General features: G+C 39.0%; 1 protein-coding gene across 5 annotated transcripts in view; it reads left to right on the top strand.

Moving 5' to 3' along the window:
• The window catches only part of CRB1 (crumbs cell polarity complex component 1), a 104769-nt gene that overhangs the window by 25956 nt on the left and 51071 nt on the right, over positions 1-27742 (top strand). For 3 of the 5 annotated variants that reach the window (XM_030494804.1, XM_030494802.1, XM_030494803.1), the window contains exons 2-5: positions 5473-6057; positions 11997-12192; positions 15907-16046; positions 17289-17471. In XM_030494804.1, the coding sequence (XP_030350664.1) occupies positions 5473-6057; positions 11997-12192; positions 15907-16046; positions 17289-17471 (1104 nt within the window). The remainder of the gene's footprint in view (positions 1-5472; positions 6058-11996; positions 12193-15906; positions 16047-17288; positions 17472-27742) is intronic. The other 2 variants (XM_030494807.1, XM_030494806.1) reach the window with 2 other exon arrangements.

Here is a 27742-nt window from a genome sequence, read left to right as displayed (position 1 = left end):
TGATTTGTATTTTTGGTTTGTATCACTATGGTGCTTTCTGATCACTAAGAAGTCTTTACCAGTCAAAATCATGCATTTTTAGTGCCGATTAGCTATATAAGTTCAATTATTCATACACTAACGAGATCACTTTAATGAATTTAAATAAGCTTATGCTTATTTATGCCTATGTATTTAAATAAGCATATGCTTATGTCTTTTTCTCGACATTCCTTATATTTAATATTTTGTGCCAGTTCTAAAAGGTGGAGGTATTGACATGTTTCTGGCAGTACTGATGATTTGCCACTAGATGTCAAGCTTTACTGTAAAGAATTTTGCTGCCAAACATCTCATCTGCATCAAAAGGATTTAACCAGGGGGTAAAATGCTTGGCACTAATTCTTCTCATAATTATATTAACGTACCAACATTTATAAAGAGACTGACAAACACCTCAAGTGTCAATCAGTGTAAATCCAAAGTGATCGGCATTTTGTTTTCATTTTTCTAACATTACATACAAGTTTTAAGGCTTTCTGTCAGAGCAAGTCACTGCTGAAGTGACCTTAATTGTGTGAGAATGAAAACGACTCCTCTGCATATCTGAGCTAGAGCATGAGGCCTTTTCAGGTTACCTCTCTGAAACCTTACCAAAAACCAAGCTTCCCCAAACACTGAAACATTTTCTTAGAGCTCTTTCTGCAAACGAATTAAAGATTATTCTTTAGCCATCAGCTCAAACTAAGCCAGCCTTTGCATCAGACACTATCAGACTCTGCCACATCCCAGAGCATGGGGGGAGTTCAGTTTCCACATGCTATGATCTTATTCTTCATAGCTCTCGTCACCTCAGGAGGTTACCAAAATCTTTGCCTTCACATGACTCCAGAGCAGCAGCAAAACTGAGTTTCTACGGGGCAGGAAGGGAGGTAGTATAAGTAACTTGCCTCAAATAGGCAGAAAATGGTGCTCTAGCTAGCAATCTAGGATCCAAAGGATTTTCTGAAACCTTGGATGTCAAAAAAGAATCATGGGAATGTCCTGGTAAACTGCATACCATTTGATAACCACAGTACAATAATCACAACTGTTTGATGATCACCTTTTTGAGATGCAGGTTTGCTGCTGGGGCAAAACTACTCTATAGCACCTCTAACAAAAACTCTTGGACCTAGCCTTTAAAACACAAGTAAGCTAAAACTCGGCAGTGATTACAACTCTGCAAAGACCTTCAGAACTCTAGTGTTCCTCAAGAACTACACAAATAATAAAAAACATGGCACTGCACATTAGAATGAAGATAAAAAGGCCAAAAACTTTATTTCATCGCTGTAAACTTGTAGTACAGATCAGACAAAAGAATCCTCTAGGGAACATTGGGTTTATTGATTACCTGTTTGCATTTGCTGCATAAGAAATTTGTTTCCTAAAAGCTAGAGGAGTTGAAATTAAGATACTAATAAAAAAAATCCAGGAAAGGTTTTGTGTTTCATGTTTTTCACATTGTGGTGTCACTTTGGAAACAAATTGTTTGCCTTCACTACAGGCCCTGCTTTCAGGGTTTTCTTGCCTCTTCCTTTGTTTTCCATCCACCATTACTGCCTCAGAGGGCTATGAAGCTTTTTAACCAGTGCTCAAAGTTAGTATGTTGCTATAAAAACTGCACGCTGCCAAATGCTACAGTTTCTCTCACAGTCATTACAAGAATTTGAGTTGTTACATGCATATTATCTGGAAAAGCCATAACAATTGACTAAATTGTTTCTTGTGTCAAAGTGGTCCTACTTAAGAAAGACTTGAATGATTGACCTCACCTCTTGTAGTTTACGCACTACAATAGTTAGATAACATTATAACTTAACCACAGTTAATGTCTTCAGATTTGCAACATTTCTTCAAACATGCACTTGTGATGAATTTTAAGTAGACAGACAGATTGAAAGGAAAACTCTTTAAAGAGTGCAATCCCAAAAAAAACCATGGGATGCAAAAGTTCCTAAAGAACGCAGTTTTGCTCATTTTAACTGTAGTTAATAGTAAGCTCTTTATTACCCAGGCTAAAGGAACTAAATACATGTGTAATATAGAAAATCCTGTAAACTAGGATAGCGGAACATAGATGCGGGTGTGTTAAGAAGGAAAAAAGTCCCTGGTACTGGTGATACTCCAGTAAATCAGTACATCCTGGCCAATGTCTCTAATTTTGTGTTCAGTGAGACCTATATGCTGGGGGAAGTACAGCTGATATCGTATTAGGATGAAATATCTACTCCCAGTGCAAAACTGAGTGTTGACTGGTTTGGGGATGGTCATTTTTAAGGCAGTCTAAATCAGAAGTACTATTTTTGTCCTGTTTTCTTTCAAAGAACAGGAGGTAAAGCTCCAGTTCTCCTCCTGGTAATCAATGTGTATCTTGCTTTCTAAATCAGGTCTAGCCTGTATTAAATAAAGATAACCTTTACCAAAACCATACATTCTTTAGATACTTCTCCTCTGCATCTCTGGTATATATGAGCAGGACAACAGCTAAAAACAGTTTGAACAAAAACATTTCCAGGTTTTACTTATACATGCAACACCCCAAAAGAAACAATCAAGAAATTATTTCTGTGTAATCCTTAAGACCTTAGTTTGTTTTAAAGTATGTCACTGTTACTATCAGTGTTACTACATAAATCTCTGTTCCTCTTGTTCAAACAAGTATTAATTATTTGACTCAGTGTACCTATTCATGAGCATCATGTTCATTGAGATTGGTTTTTTATTCCCAGAGGCACTGCTGCTCCTCTGTGCATCTCAAGTCAGAAGGCACAACAATGAAGCACAGATAACATTTCCAATCTCCCCATTTATTATCTTATTATCATATCTAAATAAGCTGTCTTTCCTAAGTAGTAAAGCCTTCTGAGACTTTCTTCCTCCACTTCCTCTTCATCGGAAAAACAGATTAAGTTTTATTAGTCATTAAAATACATGTTATGAAAATGCACCTGCATTACTCAGTTTGTATTCTCTGACAATCCCCAGTGGTTGGTTGTTATCCTCAGATGACCAGCCCTAGCCTCTCACTTTCCCAGCCAACCAAAGATCTGTCCCAGGGTTTCATCAGCACTGGTCTCGCCCCAATTATTGATAAGCATCTCTACATGCTACTTCACTTTCAGTGCCCCATCTCCTTCTCTATTGTGTCCACCCTCCTGAATCTTAGCTCCAAGAACCTGGAAGAAATTAGAGACTCATGGTAAATGGGTCTGAATTTCTTCAAGAAGTTCAGCTTATCCACAACGCTCTTTTTGCACAAATGTACACTGTTCTGCCATTCATTTTGAAGTAACTGCTGCAGAAGACATATACCCTTCATATCTCGAAATGAGATTCCAGAATAAAAGTATAAACTGAAAGAAGAAAGTAGGATGTTTACAGGACTCTCATATAGGTCATTTCACGCAATTTTCATACTCCAGCCCACTAGTTTTTCCTTCTGAATCACTGCATTCTCTCCAAAAAGAATATTCAGCTTTATTCCATAGATTCTTGGCCAAGATATGCCTGCTTCCCCCCCACCCCCCACCCCGATACAAATAATTTTTTTCTCCAGCAGTATGCGAAATATTTGTTTACAGTTTTACCCTCATATTTTGAGGAAGGTCACATTGTAATCACAGGAGAAGTCTGATGGTATTCAGATGTTCACTACACAGTAGAGAATTTCTTATGATATGGTGAAAGTCAGTTACAAAAGAAAAAATTCTACTGGATACAACTCTTTTTTATTATATCCCAGATAATATTTCCTAATTTGATCAGTAGGAATTCAAATACTATACATGCACTTGGCTTTTTAGGTCAGTATTTATGTGGTCCCTATCTTCTGGGTGGTTTATGTCAGTAAATAACTACTTGCCTTTCTTCTCTTCATTAATTATTGTCTATGAGGTTTGATCTGCCATTATTTTATTTTACTAGCACAGTATTTGGAGATAACTCTAGGATTTCTTCCACTTACCTCTCGTCAGCATTGAAAAGCTTGATCTTTAGCTAAGATAGACCCAGAGCAAACACCCCATTTGCAGTCATCCCTTTGGGTCTCGCTATCTCCGCAGCCTTGAGTCAGTCTGTATGTAAATAAAACTCCTAAATGCTGCATGATGTGTACTGCTGATTAACACTGTTACTACTGACCCTTACCAAAACAATGGTAAATCATGACAGAAGCAACGTGATATTATGAGGTGAATTCAGTGATCAACAGAACCCCATTGCACTCTTCGCTACATCTGTGCCATATGCGGAGCACCTGATCATAGTACACATAAAAGTACACAAGCTTTAGTCTAGCTCACTTGGTGTTGGCAGTGAAGCTGTGACTGCAGAGGATTCAGCCCAGACTGATGCACCTACCTCATGCATTCAGTAATTGGCACCTTGTTGCTACTGCTTAATATGCCTAACACTTAGTTCAAGACAGCAGGTACATACCTACCTATGTATGCTATGCTTATCTGAATACAGACATTTCTTTCATTATGGAGACAATCATGATTTTTTTAAAAATTATACAGCTTCATGGCAAATTCTTGTTTTACTAGAAAACATCTTTCACTACTTGCACTGCTTTAACTCTATCAGTGTTTCTCACTGTGTTTCTCACAGTGTTTCTCAGTTGTGGGTTACGAACAATGCTGGTAACAACTCGCTCCTCCTTGATTAGGATGTGAGAAGTAGCTATTGTTATTGTCAGCCAGTCTTTACAGCAGCCAGACAACTCCAAGTGGTCTTTAACTGTGGCCAGGAGCTCAGTTCCTGGAGGGCAAGGAACCTGTTTACACCATGTTCACCATGTCCTTACAACAACAGAGATTGGAAGGCCCTCAGAAGGCTATTTTGAATATCAGGTGTTTGGGAGATTCTTTGTGGTGGAAATACTGTACAGCTGTCAAATTACTGTTTATAATCAGGAAGTCAAAATCAAAGTGCATGATGGTTTGAACCACTTACTTGAACTATAACTTATTCTGAGTCACTCAGCTTTGTTGATATCTAATACAAAAAACTTCACCACAAAAGAATATGAAGTGGTATTGAACTGAAAAATGTGGTTCAACTCCTTTCTCTAGTAAAGGAAAAAAAATAAAATAATAGTCTTAAATATACCTAAATGCATTCCATATTGTTGGGTATCTGTTGACAAGCAATATTCTTGCAACTGTATTCTTAATATAGTGTTAAGCAATCCTGACACTCCAGGCCATGGTTGTTGAAAAACGCAAGAACAGGAAATTTCAAACTACTCGTATTTTCATAATTGCTTTCATTTTACATTTATTAGTCTACTAATATGTTTCACACAGTTACCAGCCCCGTTTTCTTCTTAACATCCAACAATTGGAGCTATCTCTTTTGAAGCACAGTTAAGACTTGCAGTTTTTTTAATCTTGGTTACTCCCAGTGCTGTAGAATTCCTCAGGATTTTTTGTGTTTCCTTTCTAGAGTCACTTTGCATGAGGAATGATTCCAGGTGCCTATCAAACTCTTGCCAAAAGAACTCTACGTGTGTTCCTGGTCATAAAGACGATACTTGCCATTGTGAAGATGCATCAGTGGACAGTGTGGAGGAATTCTGCAATAAAACCTCTGATCCTTGCTCCTCAAACCCTTGTCTTCAAAATGCTACCTGTTTAAGCTCTGCTGGAAACCTCAGCTTTACCTGTGAGTGCCCTGCTGGGTATAATGGGCCTACCTGTGAAATAGCTGTCAGCATGTGTGACACAAACCCTTGTGAGCATGGAGGCACCTGCCAAAATGGCCTGGCTGGGCCCACTTGCCTTTGTAGCACAGGATACACCGGTACACTCTGTGAAATGGATTTTGATGAATGCATGTCTGAACCGTGCCACAACGGAGCAGTGTGCAGGGATGGAGTTGATGAGTACTCCTGCTACTGCGTCCCAGGCTACCAAGGCAAGCACTGTGACTTGGAAGTGAATGAATGTGTGTCAGATCCGTGCCTGAATGGGGCAACGTGTCTCAACCAGATAGGACAGTATGACTGTATCTGCCCACTTGGGTACATAGGTAAGCACTATTAAAACAACTTTTTACTTGCATCATGAAGAACCATCATAATTGATGTTCCAAGTTCAACTCACCCACCTACATATTTAGTCATGTCTCTATTACCACCTCACCTTCAGCTTTAGGACCAGTGGCTGCTGGTACATTATAGGTTACCTTCTCATTGTGAGCTACTGATATTAGATAGAGAAGAATTAAAGATATCTCACATTTACCAAAAACTACAGAGCAGTTTTGTGCACATGAAGCTATGTCACAGGAATAGGTCAACTCTCCTTTAAAAAAGAAAAAAAAAAAAAAAAACCACAAAAAAATTTTTTAAAATGCACGTGCTCAGACAAAACCCATATTTGATGGTGTTAAGAATTAGATCTAATTAGATTGGCTTGATTTGCTAACCATGACAAACTGTATTCTTAAACCTAGATGTTACACCTTAACATCCTCTTGTCTGCCCTTCCTAGAAATAGAGGGCACATTTGCAACTAGAACATTATGTAAGTTAAATAGACAAAAAGTATTATCAGGTTCCCAAACTGAAGTTTTTTTATAATCCCATTTTATGTGGCTCCATTTTTACATACAGATATGATTTTTATTGCCTACTTCCTCTGCTGGAGAACATAGAATCTTTGCAGGAGACAGCTCCCTTCAAATTTCAAAGCTGTATTCAGGGGCAGGACTGCAAAAGGTAGCACACTGAATCATTAAAAGGAGAAAAGGGGGGGAATTTTAGTGGTAGATTGCCAGTCAGGTAAGCAAAGGAGAGAACAAAAAAATAAAGGAAGTTATAGAGCGAAAAGAGAGAAGAAAAACCCCAGCTATTGCTTCAAGTGACTCAAATGAATAAGAAATAAGAGATGTGGTTTAGAGCTCCATCCCCAAATCCCCATGCAGGAGGGGAAGTCAGAGGTAAAAAGCAGCTTTCCTGTGTTTGACACAGCACTTGTTGGAAGCCAGCCCTTGGTTAATATCCCTCATGAGCACAGAGAATGTTATTTGAAGGAAGCTTGTTACCTTCCCACCACCCTGCTGCTGCCAGCGGGTGTGAGCCCAGGCCAGCCACTACACAACTGGAGGAAAGCCGAAGAGCAGAAGGAAGGAAAAACCTGTTAACAACCAGCATGGTTACTCTGCAATGATCAGACTCAGCCCAGGCCTCCTGTTTTATTCAGGAAACTGTATTTGTTTAACTGGTACTGTTAGTGGGGTCCAGGCCTGGGTCCATAGCCAGGGAACTCTGTTTGAAAGAGAAAGAATATACACCTTAGAGACAAAAATAGAGAAAACATAATAAAATAGTAAAGCCCAAACAAAAAGTAATGAAGATTTAAATCAACACAAACTGCTGGAGGTAACTTGCTCTGCTGGAGCTGCTCCACTTTCATCACAAAATTCTCCTGTTTCCCAGGCTGATGCTCTCTGCTATCACCAAAAATCAAGCAACATCACCACGTGCTCCACACTGGGCACAAGCAGTGTGCAGTGTCTGCACACAAAGAGTCTGCAGTGTTTTGACATACAGCTCTGACACTGCTTCCAGCAGCAGAGAGACTAATCATAAGAATTCTATAGAGTAGCGGACTGTTCCTTCAGCAGTAAAACACCAGCTTTTAAAGGCCACCTAACAAAATGATTTATCAGAAGCATTCTTTCTTGTTTTCTGCACCTTGCTGTGAGTTGTGCTAAATGCACAAGCCAGAGGGATTACTGGATAAAAGCCCTGAGGTGTCCCCACTGGTAATAAAACCCCTCATTTACTCTGTCAGAGGATCTTGCCAACCATTATTATCCTGGCCTGACACCGTGAATTACTGTGGGAAGTCATCCAACCTCATCTCATTTCCCTAAGACATTAAAAAGGTTATATCTCTTGATATGTAGGTAGAGAACATACAGTAAATCTATAGCAGTAATGCTAATCAAATGCTTGAGTTACTGACTGCAGTTGCTACTTGTTTCATGGACTATGACTGCTATTTTGTATGATTGGTATGCTGCAGCACTTCTGAAAATAGCTGAGAAATGTCACACATAATTCTTACACAAATGGAAGAGGTTAGAACACACCAAGAGCCAAAGACTGGAAAATTTAGCATGAAATCCACAGTTTCTATGATAATGTTCTGCATGTGTGAAATTATTTACAAGACATGTGTCACACAGCTGTTAAATAATGAAGCTCAATTGGTTTGTTGAAGTTTTGCTGGCTACCTTTATCAAATGCATTTTTTCCACCATTGCACTAATTGCACTTGTTTTTAATTCACCCCAGCAGAGCACGACGTAAAAGCCTGTTATTACCCACAGCTAGGTACATTAATTACCTTGCTGGACACAATTGAAGTGGGTCCTTCGTTGCCAGCGACCATTTTAGCGTGAACTATCAGGCATACACATCAGATCCAAAACCCAGTCTTAGCACAAGACAACAGCAGGAGGAAGTGTTTCAGTGAAAGACTAAATAGGTGCAATGAGCCATTTTCATTCTTTGAGCAATACCTTTTTCTATGATGTAACCGTAGCTGGGATGAACTCTGTGCAATACAAGGAAATTATTCCTGATATGTAAGTTCTCATGCAGTATTCTTATCAATGGTGCATACACCATGAAAATATTTAGAGTAGATGCATCATAAGTCTTAGGCACTTAAAGACAAGCGGGGGCTCAGCAGCCTCTACAATGGGATGAAATATCTCAAGCACAGATCTCACTTCCCAACAAGCTCATGGCAGTATCATTGTGGATATTGATAGCAAAAAACATTGCCCATCAAATAGCAATTGCCAACAAAGTGGAAAGCTTGTTTCCTTCCTCAGCTTTCAAGTTTCAAACCAGCACTCCTGACCTTGTGCCCTAGTCAGCCTGACAGAGGATTCAACCCAGGTTACCAACTCTGCTGAGATTCCCAAGCACAAGATTATGATGTGGGAGGAGCCCAGCAGTATTTGCTGCATGTCAAAGGGTTTTCAAAATGAAGATTAGCAGAGGGCACATACATGCAAAGTGTGCTTGTTGCAGTTCATAACCTCATGGTGCTGAAACCTTTGATTTGATTTAGCCCTGCTGTTCTCCTCTGATTGTGTCTGCATAGTGTGGTGTCGCAAGACCTGTAACAACTTACATCTGTGCATGCATACAGGTAACTGGTGGCTAGCATAGGCCTGGGTGCAAAAAGGACAAGCCTTGCTCCAGGAAACTAAGCACTTCACTCTGTTTAATTTCTGATGAACTCTCTTCCCATCCATTCAAAGCTGGTGCCTAGAATATAGCTGTCTGACACACTCCATCCAGATGGTAGCACCTAACATTACTAGACACAGATTGAGGAATTTGGGGACAGTCCTCTGTACCTGCTGTGCCTGAGCACAGCAATACAGCACAGAAGAGCAGAAGGGCTGACCTGGATACCAATTTCCAGCTGTGCTAAGAACATGCAGGTCCTCCTGGAACTACACTGAGCATGCAATCCCCTAGTATCTCTGACCAGAAGGTGATCTTACAGTATATCTGTAGGCATGCAAGTTTGAAAGTGTTGGCAGTATTTCTTTCATCCTTGCCTTCATTTACTTTTTATTGACTGGGGCTGTACAAAAGTGCACAGTAGGATTCATTTGAAAAGCAAATATAAGAAATAATAAGTATAAGAAATAATCTTAGTTCTTCAAAGAAACGGCAAAAGTTGTAAATAACACTAATATCTACCTTCCCAGTCTTTCAATTCTAACCACTTCTGTGGTTTGAATTCATATCTGCTGAAATACTCAGCCTGCTCTAGGACAGGAAGACTTTGCTCTTGTCGGTGTAGCCCCATGCAATAACTGTGGCAGGGCTTGTTGGTGTTATTTTTCCTTTCTGGCATATGATATTTGGCATACAGCATATTTATGACAGAGTGTTAGACTGAGGTGCAAATGCAGATCTAATCTTTTCATCTCTCTTTTTCACATACAAGAAAGCCTGACAGCAGATTCAGTAGAGGCTAGGAAGGAATTTCCCCTGTTTCCATGGCATATCGAATTGGCTGGATGCATTATACAGAGAGAAGTTTTCTTCTGAGGCAACATTGCCGAAGGCAGGTTACTAGGCTTGATAGATTAAAGACATGAACCAGAACAACAACGCTATGTTCTCATGTTAATTGTCAGGTTTGTTCTCAGGCCTGTAGTTTTAAATTTGGCTGAACTGAGGATCAGTTGAACAGGGCTTGTTTTGTCGCATGATTTTTAGTGTTCGCAGTAAGCTGTTAACAAGCTCTGGCAGATTTACGGTCACTAGACATACTTCTGCAAACACATTGTTTATAATTACAGCGAATTCACAGGGCAATGACCACAGAGGGATTGCTTACTATATCTGGATGTAATGTACATTACCATAAAGCCATAAGAGAGCATTCCTGTGCTAGGGTCTCGTGACAGGCTCCCACTGAAAGTAGTGGCTATCTGATCAGTGAACCTTAAACTGAAGGCACGGGATCATTGAATCCTCCCATCCAGTGTTCTATATGTAGTCTCAAGGAACTATAAAAATATGTTATCTAAAATTAGAGCAGTAGTATTTCTTTACTACTGGAAAGATGAACTTGCACTTTAATGTTTAAATACAATGAAAAATACTTAAAAGTTAACATTCTCAATTTCTTGTTTTGCATCTTAAAATATTTCCAGGTATTTATCCATAATATGGATTTTATTCTTTTTTTTTTTTAAACAAAGATGCTATATTCAAAAGGGTCAAAATAAATTAATAACTGAGTAAAAATGCTAAGTATTAGCAATCTCAGTCTTTTGAGAAAGATGTTCCTAGATGTTCCTACATTCTCACAATGTACAAATTTCACAGGAGGACAGAGCTGACAAAAGCAGCATAAAGAAAGAATTAGAGGTGAGCTTTGATATAAATTACTAAGATAATACCTACCATCAAAATGTGGCTACTCTCATCTTTTGAAAGCCTGCCCCACCATCTTGTACTGAAAACTTCATCTCTCCAAAAAAATTGAACCCATTCACAAGGTTGCAGATTCTCTTTCAAGTAGGGAATTCCCCTGAAAACTATTTACGATACTACTGTTATGTTGGTAAGCCAAGTAAAACACAGGGAAGTCCACTTGAAAGCAGCTTCTTCATTATAATTTGCCATTTTGTGTCTGGTTTGTGGCAGATAATGTTGCTGCTAAAAAAAATTTCATTAGCAAGTGAAAGTTGATTTTTAAAAATCATTTTATTACTCAAAATAGTAAGTAAGTGCATAAGCATACAAAACCCCAACAGAAGCAAAGCAGGAGCTGCAAGGCATTAATTATGTATTTTTCTTTGTGTCTCCTGGACTCTGCTAGAGATAAAACAAGTGCATATTTAACATGCAAACCATCCTATATAGCTGTAAACTAATATTAGAACTGATTTAGTTCCACCAGTTGTCTCTGAAGAGCAGCTCCAAGATTCTGACCTGTTGCAGACATTGTATCATAGACCAACTTATATACACATTGCTAAATCTCAAAAGGCGATAAACCACAGCTAACCAGACAGCTTCCCAATGAATTCAATTAACTCTGAAGCTTTAAATGGACTCTTCTGAGGTTATTAAATTACTAGTCATTTCTGTGTTTTATAAATAAGATAGTAGCATGGTTTCAATAATCCGAAAATTAGTTTGTTCTGTTTCCATGTTCAAGTTCACATAAAAAGTTGTTATTCTAACTATTCTTGTGCATAAGAGCTGGCTTGTTCTTTTGTAAACTCTCCCAAATCCTGAAAAAAAATAGTCTTGCAATGCACATTGAGGAGGAACTGCCTTTCAAAAATAGGCAATAGCTTAAAAAAAAAAAAAAAGATTATGTGAACATTGTACTTAAAACAGTCCTTGCTGAGATCTTCAAAACTAACTATCTCCTGCCTTTGGGATTTGCTCATTTTCTTTGGTTTTGAAGGTACAAACTGTGAACTGGAAATAGACGAGTGCTCATCACAGCCGTGCCTGAACGGTGCAACCTGCCATGATTCTGTGGGGAGCTTTTCCTGCTCCTGTGCACCAGGCTTCCTTGGCGACCTCTGTGAAACCAATATCGATGAGTGTGTCAGCCAGCCATGCCTCAACAGGGGACAGTGCATGGACAATGCCAATGGGTATGTCTTCTACAACTGGGTAACTCTCATGTGAGGTGCTATCAGCTCCTCTGTTTGCAGATGAGAATGCTATGAGAGTCTGCAATGCCAGGTAGCTGATTTCACTTCAAATTGTGGATTTCACTCCTTGATCCTGCAATGATTTCAGTTTAAATTTGAAAAAAATTAAAGAATGCAAGTCTGGTCTCAAATCCAACAGGATAAAATATTTATGGCAAAAACTGACCAAGAAGTACATTTTTCACATTTATACTTTAAATATTTACGAAGTGTTGTTTTTCTGGCTATGAGGATTGTCATTTAGAGGTGAAATCTTCTTCTAACACTTGTCGAACTGTAGTTTCCAAGAGAGATGTGAGAGTGTATAAAAATGAATTTGCCAACAGCACCCGCCCACACTGACTGACAGAAGCATTAGAAAAGAGAGGCAAACTGTAGTCATAGTAACCATAGTAATAGATACCATTAGGAAATGTGTCAGAAACTTTACAGGCATCTAGGAAAACAGCTCATTATTCAAAACAACCTGCAGTCCATGGGCAAAGAAAAAAAAAAATTAAAGAGAATACAAGCCAACAGAAAAGTGAACTTCTCCACCTACTGTTAATAGCCATACATAGAGGTCCAAGCACAACCCAGGCAGCCAGAGCTCTGGCATTCATTTACCAGTACTGGCTTTATATACTCAGCATGAGATTCCCAAACTGAAAATACCTACATAGAAGCTCAGTCTGAAAGTTTGTAAGTGTATTCACGCAGGTGCTTCTCTCACCAGTATAAGATTTGTCCTCTATTGTGTATTTTCCAGTTTTTATAAAGCAGTTTTGAAGATCTTAGTGCCCCAAAAATCAGTCCAAAAGTCATGGCAGCAAAGGCGTGCTTGCCTTGAATGAGAGGAGAAGAGATCATGTTCTGGGAATGAGCTTTTGCACGCTGTGTTGACATGGCGCCAACCTTGTGGAGCTCCTTTTCAGCAGCACTGAATGACTCTGAACAGGACAAAGCAATTTACTATTTTCCAGTGTAGCTAAAGCACGACAGCAGGGAGAGGGAGGTCACCTTGCACTGGACTAGTTCACAGCAGACACACTTAATAACCTGCAAGCCTTTTGAGGATACATGCATGAGGTGAGCAACTGCGATGCTCATTCAGGCCAGACTTAATCCTCATTTTTATCCTAGCTTTTAAAGCTGAGGTACATGTAAAGGCAATTTTAATTGGCTTGTAATACTGCAGGATATCTGGAGAACGATTGGAGCTCTTCTCACATTTGTTACATGATAAAAAGGGTTAGACAACAAAGCAATTCAAAACCAAAGGGTGCCTAACAATTTCCTTTCTTTTGTGTATTTTTGGGGTTAAATGAAGAACTGTAGTCTTTAGCAGTAGTTTCCTTTCTGACTAATGCTGCAGTACAGCTGAGGCTTTTGTGTGTGCCACCGGCTCTCAGAGAAATGTGCAAGGTTTAGCATTAAAAAAGCCATAAATGCAAACACCAAAACAAATTCTCTCCCAAATTTCAGACTGATCTACCAGTGATGTTTCAGGAATTCAACAAAGTAGAACTTGATCTCTTAAAAAAAGTTTCACATTACTGGACATTTCTTATTTAAATCAACAGTTTACAGAGGTGCCTTAGTTGGACCTATGAAACCTGGGGTGCACAGGCACAGAGGATACCTCTGCATGCTCCAACCCTTTTTTCCATTGGAAATATTCCCAGGACCTTCAATGTTCTTTTGATTGCATGTGAAAGAACACCTGTGTGTATCGCTTTCTGTATACTGTGAGAACATCAAAGCAGCAGCACAAAAAAATGTTAGGTAGAGGACCTAAGAGTATTGCTCTTACTAGAAGGTGGCATCTGCCTGCTCAGTCATAGCCTGCCCACAAGCAGGGCACCCTCCAGAATCCTTGAAGTTCCACAGCAATGTCATACACTTAAAGATACTGGAGAAAAAAGGCACACAGGTGGGGCTTCACATTAAGCAGTGAGTTCTGAATATTTCTAACTGCTCCATGATTCTGGACCAAAGGCAGAAAAAAAAATCTTTCACCACAAAGCTGAACAGCACCAAACTGGAGGCACATGGAGGAAGTGTGTGAAAAATACAGCAGAAGAAAAAGACTTCTGTTTTAAGAACATACCTTGGAATTAAAATTATTTTTCTGATTCACATCTTCCTCATTACTTTTTATATCCTAAAATCAAATGCCACCTGGCCTAAGCCATCTCTGATTTTGATTAAAGAATAATACATACACTACTAATAAGCTGTCCTGCCAGAACTTTCTGCTTATGTACACTTAACTAGTGTAGTAAAAAGTTTAAGCTTTTTGGTCTGTTAGACTGCATGAGCCAGTTCTCTGATGTTCACCAATTACACTTTCTCTCCATATATTTATTCCAACTCTGACTTAGATATTAAGCAGAGAAATTATCAAATATGTATACTTATCACTTGTTCAGCAAGATTCCCCATGGTTTCAATTATACAAAAACCAGTGCATCATTTTAAGGTAAAACAATATAAGAATAATATAAGAATAAATTTTTGTTTCCAATCATTAGACAAAGATCAACCAAGCATGCATATTTAACATTATTATCCTGCAAAAACTTGCCTTTTCTTATGACACAAATAAATTGACCTTACACCTTATGACCTAAGCATGAGTTATGTATTTTATAGCTAGCTCTAGTTATAGCCAGCTCACCTGAAAAAAACCCCACAAACAAAGAAACCCAGACCTTACTGATTACCTTATTACTGCAGTAGATATGGCACTTTGTTCATTTATATGTATTAGTTTATGTACTTCTAAACCCATAATAGTAACAATGCTATCAAAAGGAAGATTGTTTTACTGTTATTATTGGAACTATGAAGCAACCGACATCTGGGGAGGGACTCTTCCTTAGGGACTGTAGTGATAGGACAAGGGGTAATGGCTTCAAACTTAAACAGGGGAAGCTTAGATTAGATAGAAGGAGGAAGTTCTTTACAGTGAGGGTGGTGAAGCACTGGAATGGGTTGCCCAGGGAGGTTGTGGATGCTCCATCCCTGGCGGTGTTCAAGGCCAGGTTGGACAGAGCCTTGGGCCACATGGTTTAGGGCAAGGTGTTCCTGCCCATGGCAGGGGGGTTGGAACTAGATGATCTTAAGGTCCTTTCCAACCCTTACTATTCTATGATTCTATGATCTTTGTTCTAACCTAACAATAAAATAGGGGTTTTCATCAAAAGAAAATATCACCTAATCAAGAAACAATGGTTTGTTGGGTTTTTTTCAATTTAATTTCTACTAGTCCAAGAGAAAGGGATAGTAACACACTTAGTACCCCTCCCCTTTTCATTTTGTGAATAAGGTTAAGCCTACAAAAATTGCATTGGAAATGACAGAAACATTTTTCCTCAAAATTAAAAAAAAAATGTAATAAAAAAATCAATAATTCTTAGAAAAAATAATCTGTCAAAACCAATTTGTATTCACAAGCAGGTTTTCCCCCAGAGAAAACCACATATTTCAGGAAAAAGCTCATTGTTGGTTCCCAATTTCCGCATTTTTTCCTTGAGCACCAGATGGTCTCGAGCCTGGACTCAACTGTGCAAGCTGCTAGCCAAGGCTACACCAGAAGCCTGTGCAGGTTTGCGAACAAAGCCCAGACCTCCTCACTTCCAGCTAGAGTTAACATTGCATTCTGTGTTGCAGGTACAGCTGTAACTGCACTGGTACTGGATTTATGGGCCTACACTGTGAGACTCTAACTCCGTTATGTTGGTCACAACCATGCTACAATAATGGCACTTGTGAAGACAACACTGACAATTACATATGCCACTGTTGGCCAGGTAACCTCTAAGTTCTTTAAATGCTCTTATTCCTTGTGCAGTAGATATGGCTTTTTTGTTTTGTTTTTCTCTAATACAATGAATGGATGAAGCTAACCTTAAAAATACTTTATGGGCTTGTATTTAGATGGGCTTCGCGCATCATGAGTCAGAGCCCTATGGGTAAGTTGCTCTCTTTTTTCAGCTAAGGATTGATTTCCCTGCACAGCAGAAGTGGGCAAAACCAAAAGTGCCAGTATTATGGAGTCAAGATAGGAGATGAAAGTTGGGAACCATCTCCCAGTTGCTTAATCCTTCAACCAGTATGATACATGGATCGCTGCTGCAGCTGACCCTTTTTTAGTCTTCATTAACATAACTTTTAAACCCACCTAAAAGCTTATATTTCAATGCAAAATGTTTATGAATAAAAATTAAGCTAGGTGATACACTGGGAAACTAGTCTCCTTCACATCACCACCACAAGTTCTTGTGTCTAGCAGTGTAGGGTGAAACACGCTGGGCTGTGTTCTCCTTTACCAGCAATGTTTTCATATCCAGCTGTTTGCAAAAAGGCTCCCACATCCCAGTGTAAACGCAGAACTTGAGTTCTTGAGAGGCTTTATGAATCTTCAAGCACGCGGACTAACTACAAGAAGTCTCTCTATAAAGTTTAACATCTGCATCCTAACAGAGGATGCAGGAGCACAGCTCACTGAGGAGTTAATACCGCAGTGCTGTTGGACTACACAGTTCTTGGTGCATTAGGAATGGAAAAATTAGGCAGAACTGCTAGCATTTTCCAGAAATTGGGGAGTTAAGTGGCACTTCAAACTCCAGGTAAAGCACTTTACGAACACAGTTAACTTATACTCCCTGACCTCCTCTTTCATAGGGAGGTGGTGCAGAAAAGAAGGAAAACTTTACACAGCCTGAGAGCATATCTACAGCACAATGCAGGGCCTTGTTATCCACATGGATTCCACATTACTTCCAAAAAACACCTCCGAAGTCTGTACAGCACAGCAAACCTCAGCTACCTGATGCAGAATAGCCACAGCAATATCCTGCTGCTGAGCCCTGGCAGAGAGCTGCAAGGAAATGTTCACACCTTCAAGCAGCAGAAGAAATCTTTTAACACATGACAAAGTCCAAAACCAAGCATATCTAATATTCGCAGTATATATTCAGAATAGTATATTTGTGTCTGGAATGAAGGAAGAGCACATTAATTGAATGCCTTCCCCTCATGGCTCTTGGCAGGCTATGCGGGTTCCCGCTGCGAGGAGGACATCGGGGAGTGCAGCAGCAGCCCCTGCCTCCCTGGGGGTGACTGCGTGGAGCGCTCCTGGGCCCACCACTATGGGAGCATCCCAGGCCTGCCGCCAGCCTTCAGCTACGACCAGGCTGAGGGCTACATCTGTAGCTGCAGGCCAGGCTTTACCGGTAAGATTCCTTTGGTGTACGCTTAGGAAGCAACCTACTGCAGTACACTGTTGTTTAGGCCAGGCTATAAACAAACTCTCAAAGTTCTGTGTTTTAAGGTGCCATAGTGTGAAGGGTCCCTCTGGTGGTCACCACGCACACGTTTCATAGGGATTTGTATGGAATAAAGGGAATTGGTTGCACAAGTTGCAAACATGGCAAGGGAGAAGCAGCAGGATACAAGTACAGCCTCTAAGGCAGCCCAGGCAGGAGAGACACGTGGTGTCTTTCATCACTTTGTCCACAAAGCCTCATTGTTCATAACCACATTTGCTCGAACAATGCATAAGCTTCAGTTGGCAGGTATTCTATCGCGAGTTTGAAATTCACTGTGCACAGGTATTATATTACATGAATGACAACCATGAATAATAAATGAGTATTTTCCTAAAACAGCCACGAAAAAACACTCCTAAGATTTTGGTGTTTCTTTCTACACACTCCTTGCATAATTCTACATAGCAGCAGAGGGGATTGGCAGGAACACTTCATCTGAGTACAAGGCAGCATTTCACATAAATTTGGTAGTGTAGTGTGTTGGTGCTATTCTACAGCTTAAACGAAAACTATTTTCAGGTTGTGTACACAGTTGTGTTCTTAAGGAGGAAAAACCCTGTCAAATTAGAGATAACCATAATCCTTAAAAAGATGTGTTCAGATTTGTATTTAACCCAGCCAGCACTATTTAACACAGCCACAGACAAGTTGAGTTTGGATTATACACTTCTTGGTCTACATTTTTTTTCTGTCAACTTCATCCTCTTGTTCTTTCTAAAGGAAAAAATAACTAATATCTAGATTCATTTAACCAGCCCCCAATTTCATATTCATTTCATCTCCTGCGCAGCTTATAAACTTTCTTGTGTCTCCCAGTGAGTTGCATGACTGATGCCTGCAACATAGCAGGTACAAAAGTATATGGAGACCACAACTTTCACTCGGAATTCCCAATTTGTTTTTCCTTAAAGTGGCATTAAGACTTTGCTTTTGTTCAGTCCCTTCCCCTGAACTGTCCTTCCCTATCCTGTCACTAAGTGTTGCTGTTGTTCTTTTTGTTCTGCCTAAAAGAGTATACTACGACGCTTCTGCTAAGGCTTAACGATATTGCCCAGGCTGTCCTAACCACCCTTACCTCTTCACATGCCACGTCTTTCTGATTGCTTCCTTCCAGTGTCGTCCAGCTCTCAAGTTTCTTTTGCCTCCCAGAAGGGAGGGCAAGAATGCCCTAGCTTACAAACATCTATGCTCTGGGAAACAGCCCAGAAGGTGCTTCCTTGTTTAATCATCATCCTTTATCCTGTCATTTCCTTAACAATTGCCTTCACCTGGCTTGTTTGCCCGATTTGAGTTGTGATTAAGCTGGTTTCATTCACATGGAGGACTCTCTTATTCCCCAGGGAGTCCATACAGACTCTAACGCTGAAAAAAGTGGCAGAATGTATTTAAATCTATTATTCCAAAATATTTTTTTTTTCAACAGATAAGCTCCTCAATTACAATGTAGGAACGTCCAAAGCATGACTGAGAGAAGTCTTGGAGACCCTGAAATTTCTGCTGACTTCATATGCAAATTACATTAAATTTTTTAAAACCTTATGTTAGTTTAGTTATCCATATATTATGGACATATCCATATATCCATGTTGAATTATACATATATAGTATAACTATACATATATAACTTTCATTAGAAAAAAATCCCAAAATAGTTCTTCTAACCAAACAGTGTGCTCAGACAGCTGGAGGCAGGAAAAACATAATCTTTAACAAGAATAGTTGTAAAAGCTTCATGTGAAATGTCGTTCAGTAACATGCTGCAAAATAATGGCAAAACAAGGTTAATCTGGCTACTTTTGTCAGCTCCTTCCCTGCCTTTGCTTTTCAGCATGGCCTAAATTTTAAACTCTTCTTTTTGCTGGCCTCTGTGAGGTACAACATTGTTAAGCAATTTACATACTTAGTGAGAAAACAGCAGGATTACTCTAACTGGCACCTAGCATCCTAGTCTCCCAGGCTTTGCTCTAACAGCCTTTAGGTACAATGCAGTTGTCCTCCCCAGTCCCCCCAATAACACTGTGCATTTCTCTCTGGCCCTTCTCCCAGGTAATCTGGAAGTAGAAAGTGCTCAAAATGAGCCTCAGCCTCCTTGTATGTCAGAAACATAGACAAAAGAAACCTATATGGTTGAGTGGAAAATTCACTTCTCATGGTGATAAGTAATTTCTCCAAATATAACCAAGTTCATAATAAATACATCACATGTTTTAATGGGAATTAAAGATGATTTAGGATTAGAGTTGGTAGCAGTAATATGATTCAAGGTAACAGAAGAATCCCTGATCAGGATCACTTACTATATGGGTACTTATCTAACGTATATGAACTAACAGACACCTGGAAAAAAGGTCAGATCCTTTCATCTGGGTATCGGTACATTTCATTGACAGCTGAAGTCCAACATTTCTGTGGCTGTAGGTCAGGAGTTCTTCCAGCCTTAACACCTGAACAGTTGTGCTTTAGATATAAAACATCAGATTCTGATTGAAACAGGACAAAGGTTTTCTTTCATAAATCACATTCAGTATTTTACTATGCCTCTTTCCTCAGTAAAGCACTCACAGATCATTATAATCATACTTCACTGTTCAGGGTAATATGAAGAAATAATAATCTACATACATACATTGTAAGGGCCTGATCCAAAAGCCGTTGAAATCGATGGAAATATGTCATTAAATTGAGGATGGTTGCCAATTTTTAACAAGCGTAAAATGTTCTCTTTGAACTTACTGGATAAAATTGTAAATGCATTACTGTAACTGAAAAACGAAGAATATCTGCCTTTTCGGACTACAGTTGTAGCCCCAAGGGCAGTAGATAACGGAGCCTAAACACATGCCTATGTCAGGATAAAATATTTCCCCACGCAGCTGGGAGAAAGGAATAAATATTATCTGGCAGTATCTTGTTATAAACAATGATTTTTCAGGTGACTTGAAAAATAATCACTAGTCGTATTAAAAGTCTTGGAAGGAACAATTACATAATTTGATTCTTCATAACAAAAAGTAAAAATACCAGTCTGTAGACTTCATTCCAGCTAGAAACTCTTTGAGGCCATTGGATACATGCTTTATCCCAGATCCAAGATAAAAAATTTCTGCACAGATTCTACGAAGGGTTAAACTTCTCCAGTTCCCTTTTAAAACAAATGTTTCAGGGATACTCAGATTTCAAGAGGTCTCAGTACTTCTGCAGTAGTAACCCCTAGTTTTTTTATATTACCTTGGTTTGCTGCTCTCCCCCTCCCCCCCCCCCAGCACAACAGCACTTTTAATAGATTGGGCTTTCGTTTAAAGGGCTTGTGATTTGTTACTGCTAGCTAAAGGCAGTACTTGCCCTGGAACTATGTCCATTCATACCATGGATATATTGTATTGCTGTAGCACTGCACATTTTTTAAAAAGACTGTTATTTGAAAGGTTAAAGTTTTCACTTTGCTCATGAAAACGTGGGAAAGGAGGAGGGCAGAGCCATGCATTTGGTAGTGACTCATTTCACCAGGTTGTAATAAACTTAACACCATGTCAAAATTAAAGAGCTTCTGAACTTGCAAGGTCTATCAAGTGACACATTCCAGTGTTGAACTGAGCCAAGGAGCAGTGAGTGTGCAAAGCAGGCGGGTCCTGCTCCCCGTGCCTTGAAATCGGTGATGCCCATGGTCTCCAGGCGGGTGGGACAGTATTGCTGGCAGGGATGGACATCATCCATTCTGTTTCAGCAGAATGAATGCAAGAGAAGCAGAGCCCACTGACCTGTCTGTAGGCAGAATGCCTGCTGCCTGCTGCCGTGCAGACGAGCGCTGGCTGCTGAGGACCTTTCCACTTCTGGTGTTGTTATCCACTATGTGCCAGCTGTGCCATCAGCACTGCTGCTTGCTTTGGCATCATGAATCCCTAAGTGTTCCTGGCCTTTTCATTTATTTGTCTTGTTTTCTGGTTTTCGCTTTTAAATTTCTTTGGCCCTTTTCCCAGCCTGTTGGACTGCTGCAAGAGAAAATGATATGATCAGACTGGTTTCATATGCATACTGAATTCCTGGCATATGCACAGGGGAAAGAAACTGTCTCCTGGAGCCAGAAGATAGGCAGATAAATGGCCAGTATGGGAGAGTACTGAACACTCAACTGAAGAAAACCTCAGCCCAGATACTGAACTGTGAACATCACTGGACCAGTGCTTAAAAGCTGAATCATTTGGACTTTCATTCTGCACTTAAGCCAGGGTGAAAAAAACACAGAAGCACACAGGCAATCAGGCTTCCATTTCCCTGCACATCTTTAGATGCTGCTATAGGCAGACCACCCAGCAGATGACAGGCTAGACTGTCTCAGCCAGACGTATTCCCCTCTGCTGGTCTGTGACAGTATTATACAGACATAAATAATATTTATGAGTAACGGGTAGGATAGTAGGCACAGTATCACTAACTTGGGAAGCTTAAAATACATACACGTATTTTTGGTTTCTTTATTTTTTAAATTCCCTTCTTAACCACCAGTATAAGGATCACAGAGCTGCATCTTTCTTAGATACATAAAGTGAAGTCAGTCTTACAAAAATATAAATCAAGCAGATGAATAGAAGAGTTCTCATCTTGTCCCCAAACTCCAAATATTATTTTTTTCCTTTATTTCCTCATCTGTCCTTCAGCTGTTCACACCATGGTAGTCAATCTTTCCTCCATTACACCAGGTTAATTTGCTTTATTGCATGGCCCATCACAGCTTGAAAGGTTATTTTCTGTTGATTCTGAAACCACAGAAGAAGACAAGACTGTTCAAGGAAAGAATAAGGATAAAAAGGAGGAGATACAGCGAGAAAATACAGTTTTTAAAGTAAGAATGCTTTAAGGACACTGCTCATCTTTTCAGTAAGACTCAGGCTTCTCCCACAGGGACTCAAATTCAAAATGAACAGGTCTGCAGGTACTGTTAGCTAATAATTATTCCCACAGAAGCAAAAGTTCAAGAAGGAAAATGCTGCTACTATCAAGCACCCATCAAGGTTAGCTGATTTAAGGAGAAATTCCAAATACGAGCACTACACGTGAATCATTGAAAAACAGAATTAGGACTTGATATATATATAGGCTTCTTACCACTTTGTCACTGCAGAAAGGCTGTAATGGGAACACAAACATACATCTTTCCTGCCTAAATTCAATTCACAATCGGTACAGGATCCCTTTTACACCATTAGACTTCTGTGAAAGGTTCCCTTACAAAATCAACTTTGTGGTGCTGGGCAGTTGTGCAGCAAAACATTAAAAAATGTCACTGCTTTCTGAACATGGGGAAGAACTTACTGCTTTCCTAGAGATACTTCTATAGTGCTGCCATATCTCCATTCCAGACTCTGTGATCTCCCTATATGCTTGTGTTCAAAAGCATAGGGGGATAGATGGGGGAGGTCCTTGCTCTCAGCTAGTCTCTAGCAGCTCCAGTATTACAAGACCAGTGTAGGCAAGGGCTGTACCAACACAGGATGCCCTCAGGGCCTGGCAGGCACTTGCTGCTGTAAAAGCGCTACACAAAAAAAGACAATTAGCACTTTAAGTACTTTTTCCATCTCTACTAAAGCCTCTGATCTTGAAAGAACATTTGGAGAGGCTTTTAATGATTCTATTCCCTAGTACTATTTAACATTTCTTCAATTGTTAACCATTCTGGTAAGGAAATGTTTACATTGTCATCAGAATTGGTTCTTTCTCAGTCTTTCCCTCCTCCTCTACTTTCGTCACAGAGTTTTTTCTTCTCTCTCTCTCTCTTTTTTTTTTTTTTTTTAATTTTTGTTTAGGATATTCTCTCTGAATGGCAGACTGTATTTAGCCCTGCTCTGTGGACTACTCCAGGGAAAGAGGCAGACAGCTTTGCAGACTCGGTGAATGCAGCGTGCTCACTGGATTCTTGCTTGTCTCTTTATTCACTGTTCATCGAACTGCTTTCTTTGCAAAAAGCGCTAATTATTTCTCATATGCTTAGCTCCCAAATCAAATCATTGTTAAGTTAGTCTAATCAGTCTTTCTTGGGGTAGTCCCCACAAGCAAAGCTGAAATTGAACTCAGAACTGGCACGTTCTGGACCACAATGGCCATATGAAGGAAACATACCTCAGAACATTGATGGCAGCACTGAAATTAGGCTGTATCTTGAAGAATTTATGAAGTTGCCATTCTTCTATCAGTTTCCATTTCAGAACTCATGGGACATTTCTATTTAATTTCTACTGCAGGTAGTGCTCCTCTTCAACAGTTGTAAGAAATACCATTTAGTGCAAGAAAGTGTAATTTTTACATTCTTCAGCCACATAAATCACCACAGCAGCCAATACTGACTTGGGTTATTTGTGACAGCTCTTTCCTTAACAGCTTATATCTTGAGATACTTTGTGAGAGCCTAATAATAGCATTTTTTGCAAAAACTAATCTTATGACTTAGTTTGCCTCCCTGCGTGGCAGTGGACTGCGAGAGCAATTGTTTAAATGCAGTGATTCTAGTTGTAATGGTTACCTAGTGTTTATCATGTAAAGAATTATGATTTAGTGGGAGACACTTCAGAAAACAGCAGCATGTATCACTAACTGAAATTGATACAACTTGATAATCTTTCTGTATTTATACCACAATATCCTGCAGCTTGGGTTTTGACTCACTAAAATCTGAACATTTTGTGAAAACAACCAAATTCAGTTATATATTGCCACTGTGAAGTATGCATTTTCTCCTCTTCAGAAAAACAGAAGACTAAAGTCCAATATGATCATAAGGTATGACATTACCTTATGAACAGTAGAGTCTCACAACAACCCATGGAGGATGTATTCGTACATCATTACCAGATCCAGTTACCATATTTAATGTGCTCCAAGTAGAGACTGAAATAGTTTCAGATCTTAGGTACAAAATATGAACCAAGCAGGGGCACTAACTATGCAGAGGGCTCCTTTTAATGAAATAAATTTGGATTTATTGAAAACTTCAGCTTGTCCCTATTATTCCTATTGCACAAGAGAACCTTTTGACAGAAGAGGACTTTTACTGGCAATGACAATTTATGTTACAATTCTGTGAAAGCAGAACCATGATCATTAAGAAAGAAGTCCTTGGGCTTTTCACGACAATGCTTTACAGAATTAATCCCCAGACCTGAAAATCTGTTTTCAACCCTGAAAATTATATTTGGGGCCCTGATATGTTTATATATGTTTTTTCATGAGAAATGTGTATTACACAAGAAGTATCTATCTCTCCTCTTCCTTTTGCAAGTGGCACTGAATATACAAAGAGGTCACAGCCACCACTTCTGCATTATTCAGCACCAAAGGAATGCTCCAATGTCAAGATTTTTTTTTTTTTTTTAGTTAGAAATATATGAGATTATAATAGTAGAAAGCATCTACCAATATTATTTTCAAAACATATATAGATTCTTATGTTTTAAAATTTGACAGCTGACCCATCATTACTATGATGTATTTACTCTAGTTACACTGATATGTGAAGTTGTATAATGTAGTCCTATGTGATTGACAGAGCCTGCAAGCAGTGGATATTTTGAATCTGGCACATCTCTCTGTGTTAAACAGTGTTGCACATAAACACTTTTTAGCATGAAAAGCTTTTATCCTTGAAGGGAAGAAGGAGAGGATGAATGGCTTTCAATCCATCTTGCAAGACACAGACAGATAATGTCCTAAGATTTAAGGAATCTGTAAGTCCAGTACCTGCCAGAAAGTGCTTAAAATAAAAGGAAAAATAATAATAAAAAAAGATAGTTGTTTATTATTTGGCAGCAAGAATAATGCTTTTCAAGCATCTATTATTTTCCTGTCAATTATTCCTGGTGGGTCATTCCATCATATGATTGACTGCTTGTTAAAACTAGTCTAAATATCCTGTAAGAATTTTTCTTCTGGGGCCTTCTTCAGGCTCTGCCTACTTACCTTTTTGATTTCTTTCTTAATACTGTGAATAAACTTTTCCTAGCCTTTTTAATTAGCATACCTCAGATATTTATAGTCTCCTACAATCCAGTTTTATCACCTCTTGGTTGAGCTTATGAACCTGCTCAGTTCCATCTTTACCTATTGAAGAATCAGTCTGGCCTTTTAATTTCTTGCTTGCTTTGCCCCAACCTAGCAACATGCTGTGCAGGTTGGAACCAAACATAGGACTCACTTTGCCTTACTTTTCCTGTTGTTGAAAAACTAGTAATCTTCATTTCCCTTATATAAACAGAAACTGCTATGAAAAGTTCTGATGAAAAGTTCTGATATGAAATGTTCTACGTGTCTAGCACACACTGGCATTAGACATAATCTATATGTTTCCTAAAGAGAGGCTTTTCTTGCATATACACCTCCATCCAATGGCAAAGACAACCACTAATGAAAGCAGAATTTAAAGTGTGGTGTAAGTGTTAACCACGTACAAACCCTGGTGAAATCAAACTTTGCTAATTTTGTTAAGAATTTGATTGTCCATCTCAGGAGCTACTTTACAGCATATGTTTTTTAGCATTGTATTGTATAAGCCTACATTGTTCTGGTCAAATTACAGTCAAATTGCAAAGTCAAGCAGATGCACAACTTTTCCCCAAACAGAAATGAACTTTCTTTAGATCTACACATCATACATTTTTCATTAATCTGGATAAAGTGCTTAACAAGGAGATAGTAAAGAGAAGACCAGTGTTATGGAACTAATATATTATACTTGCTCAATGCCTTCTAATTTATGGAATATTTAAGGTCAAAAGTCAAGTGATAAACAAAATGATCCAATTTAATAGTTCAATGTTTTACTCAACAGATGATTTCGAAAACAACCTTAATAATCATACCATTGTGAACCCCATTAAAATCCAGTTTATTGGAAATATAGTAAATTATACAACCAACCAATCAAACATTTAAAAGGCATTAATTCTCTTTTCCCCCAATAACAGGGGAACTCAGAAGTGGCACTACAGAAGCTGAAGGAGTTCAGTCAGAAATAGCACATGGGCAATATAGTTCTGAACCATATGCTTGTATATCTAAAAGTGTGTACACACACAGGTATGTGCTAATACACTTTATATATATTACATGTAAGCACATACCTACTAGCTGCTTCAGAGTACTTTATTGCTCTTCTAATAGAAAACCTTTTTTTGATTACTTATTAAAAAGGTCTAAAACTTTCATCTTTTGTATTTTGAAGTGCACAGTTTTCTGGCTGGATTGTTCTGTGGTGAGAATGAAAGATTTGTCTCTATTCCTTTCTGCAAGATTTGCGGTATGCCATGTGTGTGCTTGTTAATAAGCAGAGTTTATGTCATTCTTCATTACTAATTAATTATTTTAATTGCATGGCTCTGACAGTAGGAAATGTGTGATGTTTGCAAGCCAAACCTGTACATATTTTTTATGAAGGCAATATTGGCCTATATTCAGGTAAAAAGTCAAGATGCATAAGTAAACTTACTTAAGACAAAAGCATGCAGGCTGCTGTTATCTTGCTATGGCATCAAAATGAATGGTATAATGCCATTCATCACTTGATTCTCGTAGAGGTTTTTGTGTAGTTTAGCTACTCTTTTTTCATGATTGCAGATTTTTATATGCCTTTAAAATACCATTTCTCACATATAAACTTCCCCAAATAACCCACAACAGTGGGATGACATTCTTTTTCATCCTTGGTAAAGGGCTTTACTTGGTAAACTTCTATTCGTATTACCCCCCCAAAAAAGCATAAGCTGCCCTAATACGTGAAAATATGCAATTTGCTTGAACTAGCATCAGTATTCTGGTACCAGCAGGGCTCTGAAAGATATAAAAGCTTAGAGAATGAAGAGTTCCCTGCACTCTTGTACCTACTAGCCAGTAGAGGGAGCATGAAACACTGTCAATGTATAGCATCTGCTCCACATTAGCAAAGTCTAGTTTTAGCTGTTTCAACGCAGCCATTAGAGTCTGCTCTGCAAGATGCAATTTCTCAAAGGTTTTGTGATGAATACTGTTTGCTAGTCCAAGTTCTTAACATCAGGTTTTAGCTTTTGCACCACAGTTTGATTAGCAGAATCTTCCACATGGAGTTCAGGGATGTTAGTCTTTGGCCAGTCATGCAAAGACCACTCAGGGCTGAAAAAGCTATGGAAAAAACAAGCACTACAGTTTTAAGTATA

The sequence above is a fragment of the Strigops habroptila genome, chromosome 8 (genome assembly GCF_004027225.2).
Source record: "Strigops habroptila isolate Jane chromosome 8, bStrHab1.2.pri, whole genome shotgun sequence".
In the NCBI taxonomy this organism is placed as follows: Eukaryota; Metazoa; Chordata; class Aves; order Psittaciformes; family Psittacidae; genus Strigops; species Strigops habroptila.
This window is presented reverse-complemented; position numbering and strand designations above follow the sequence as displayed.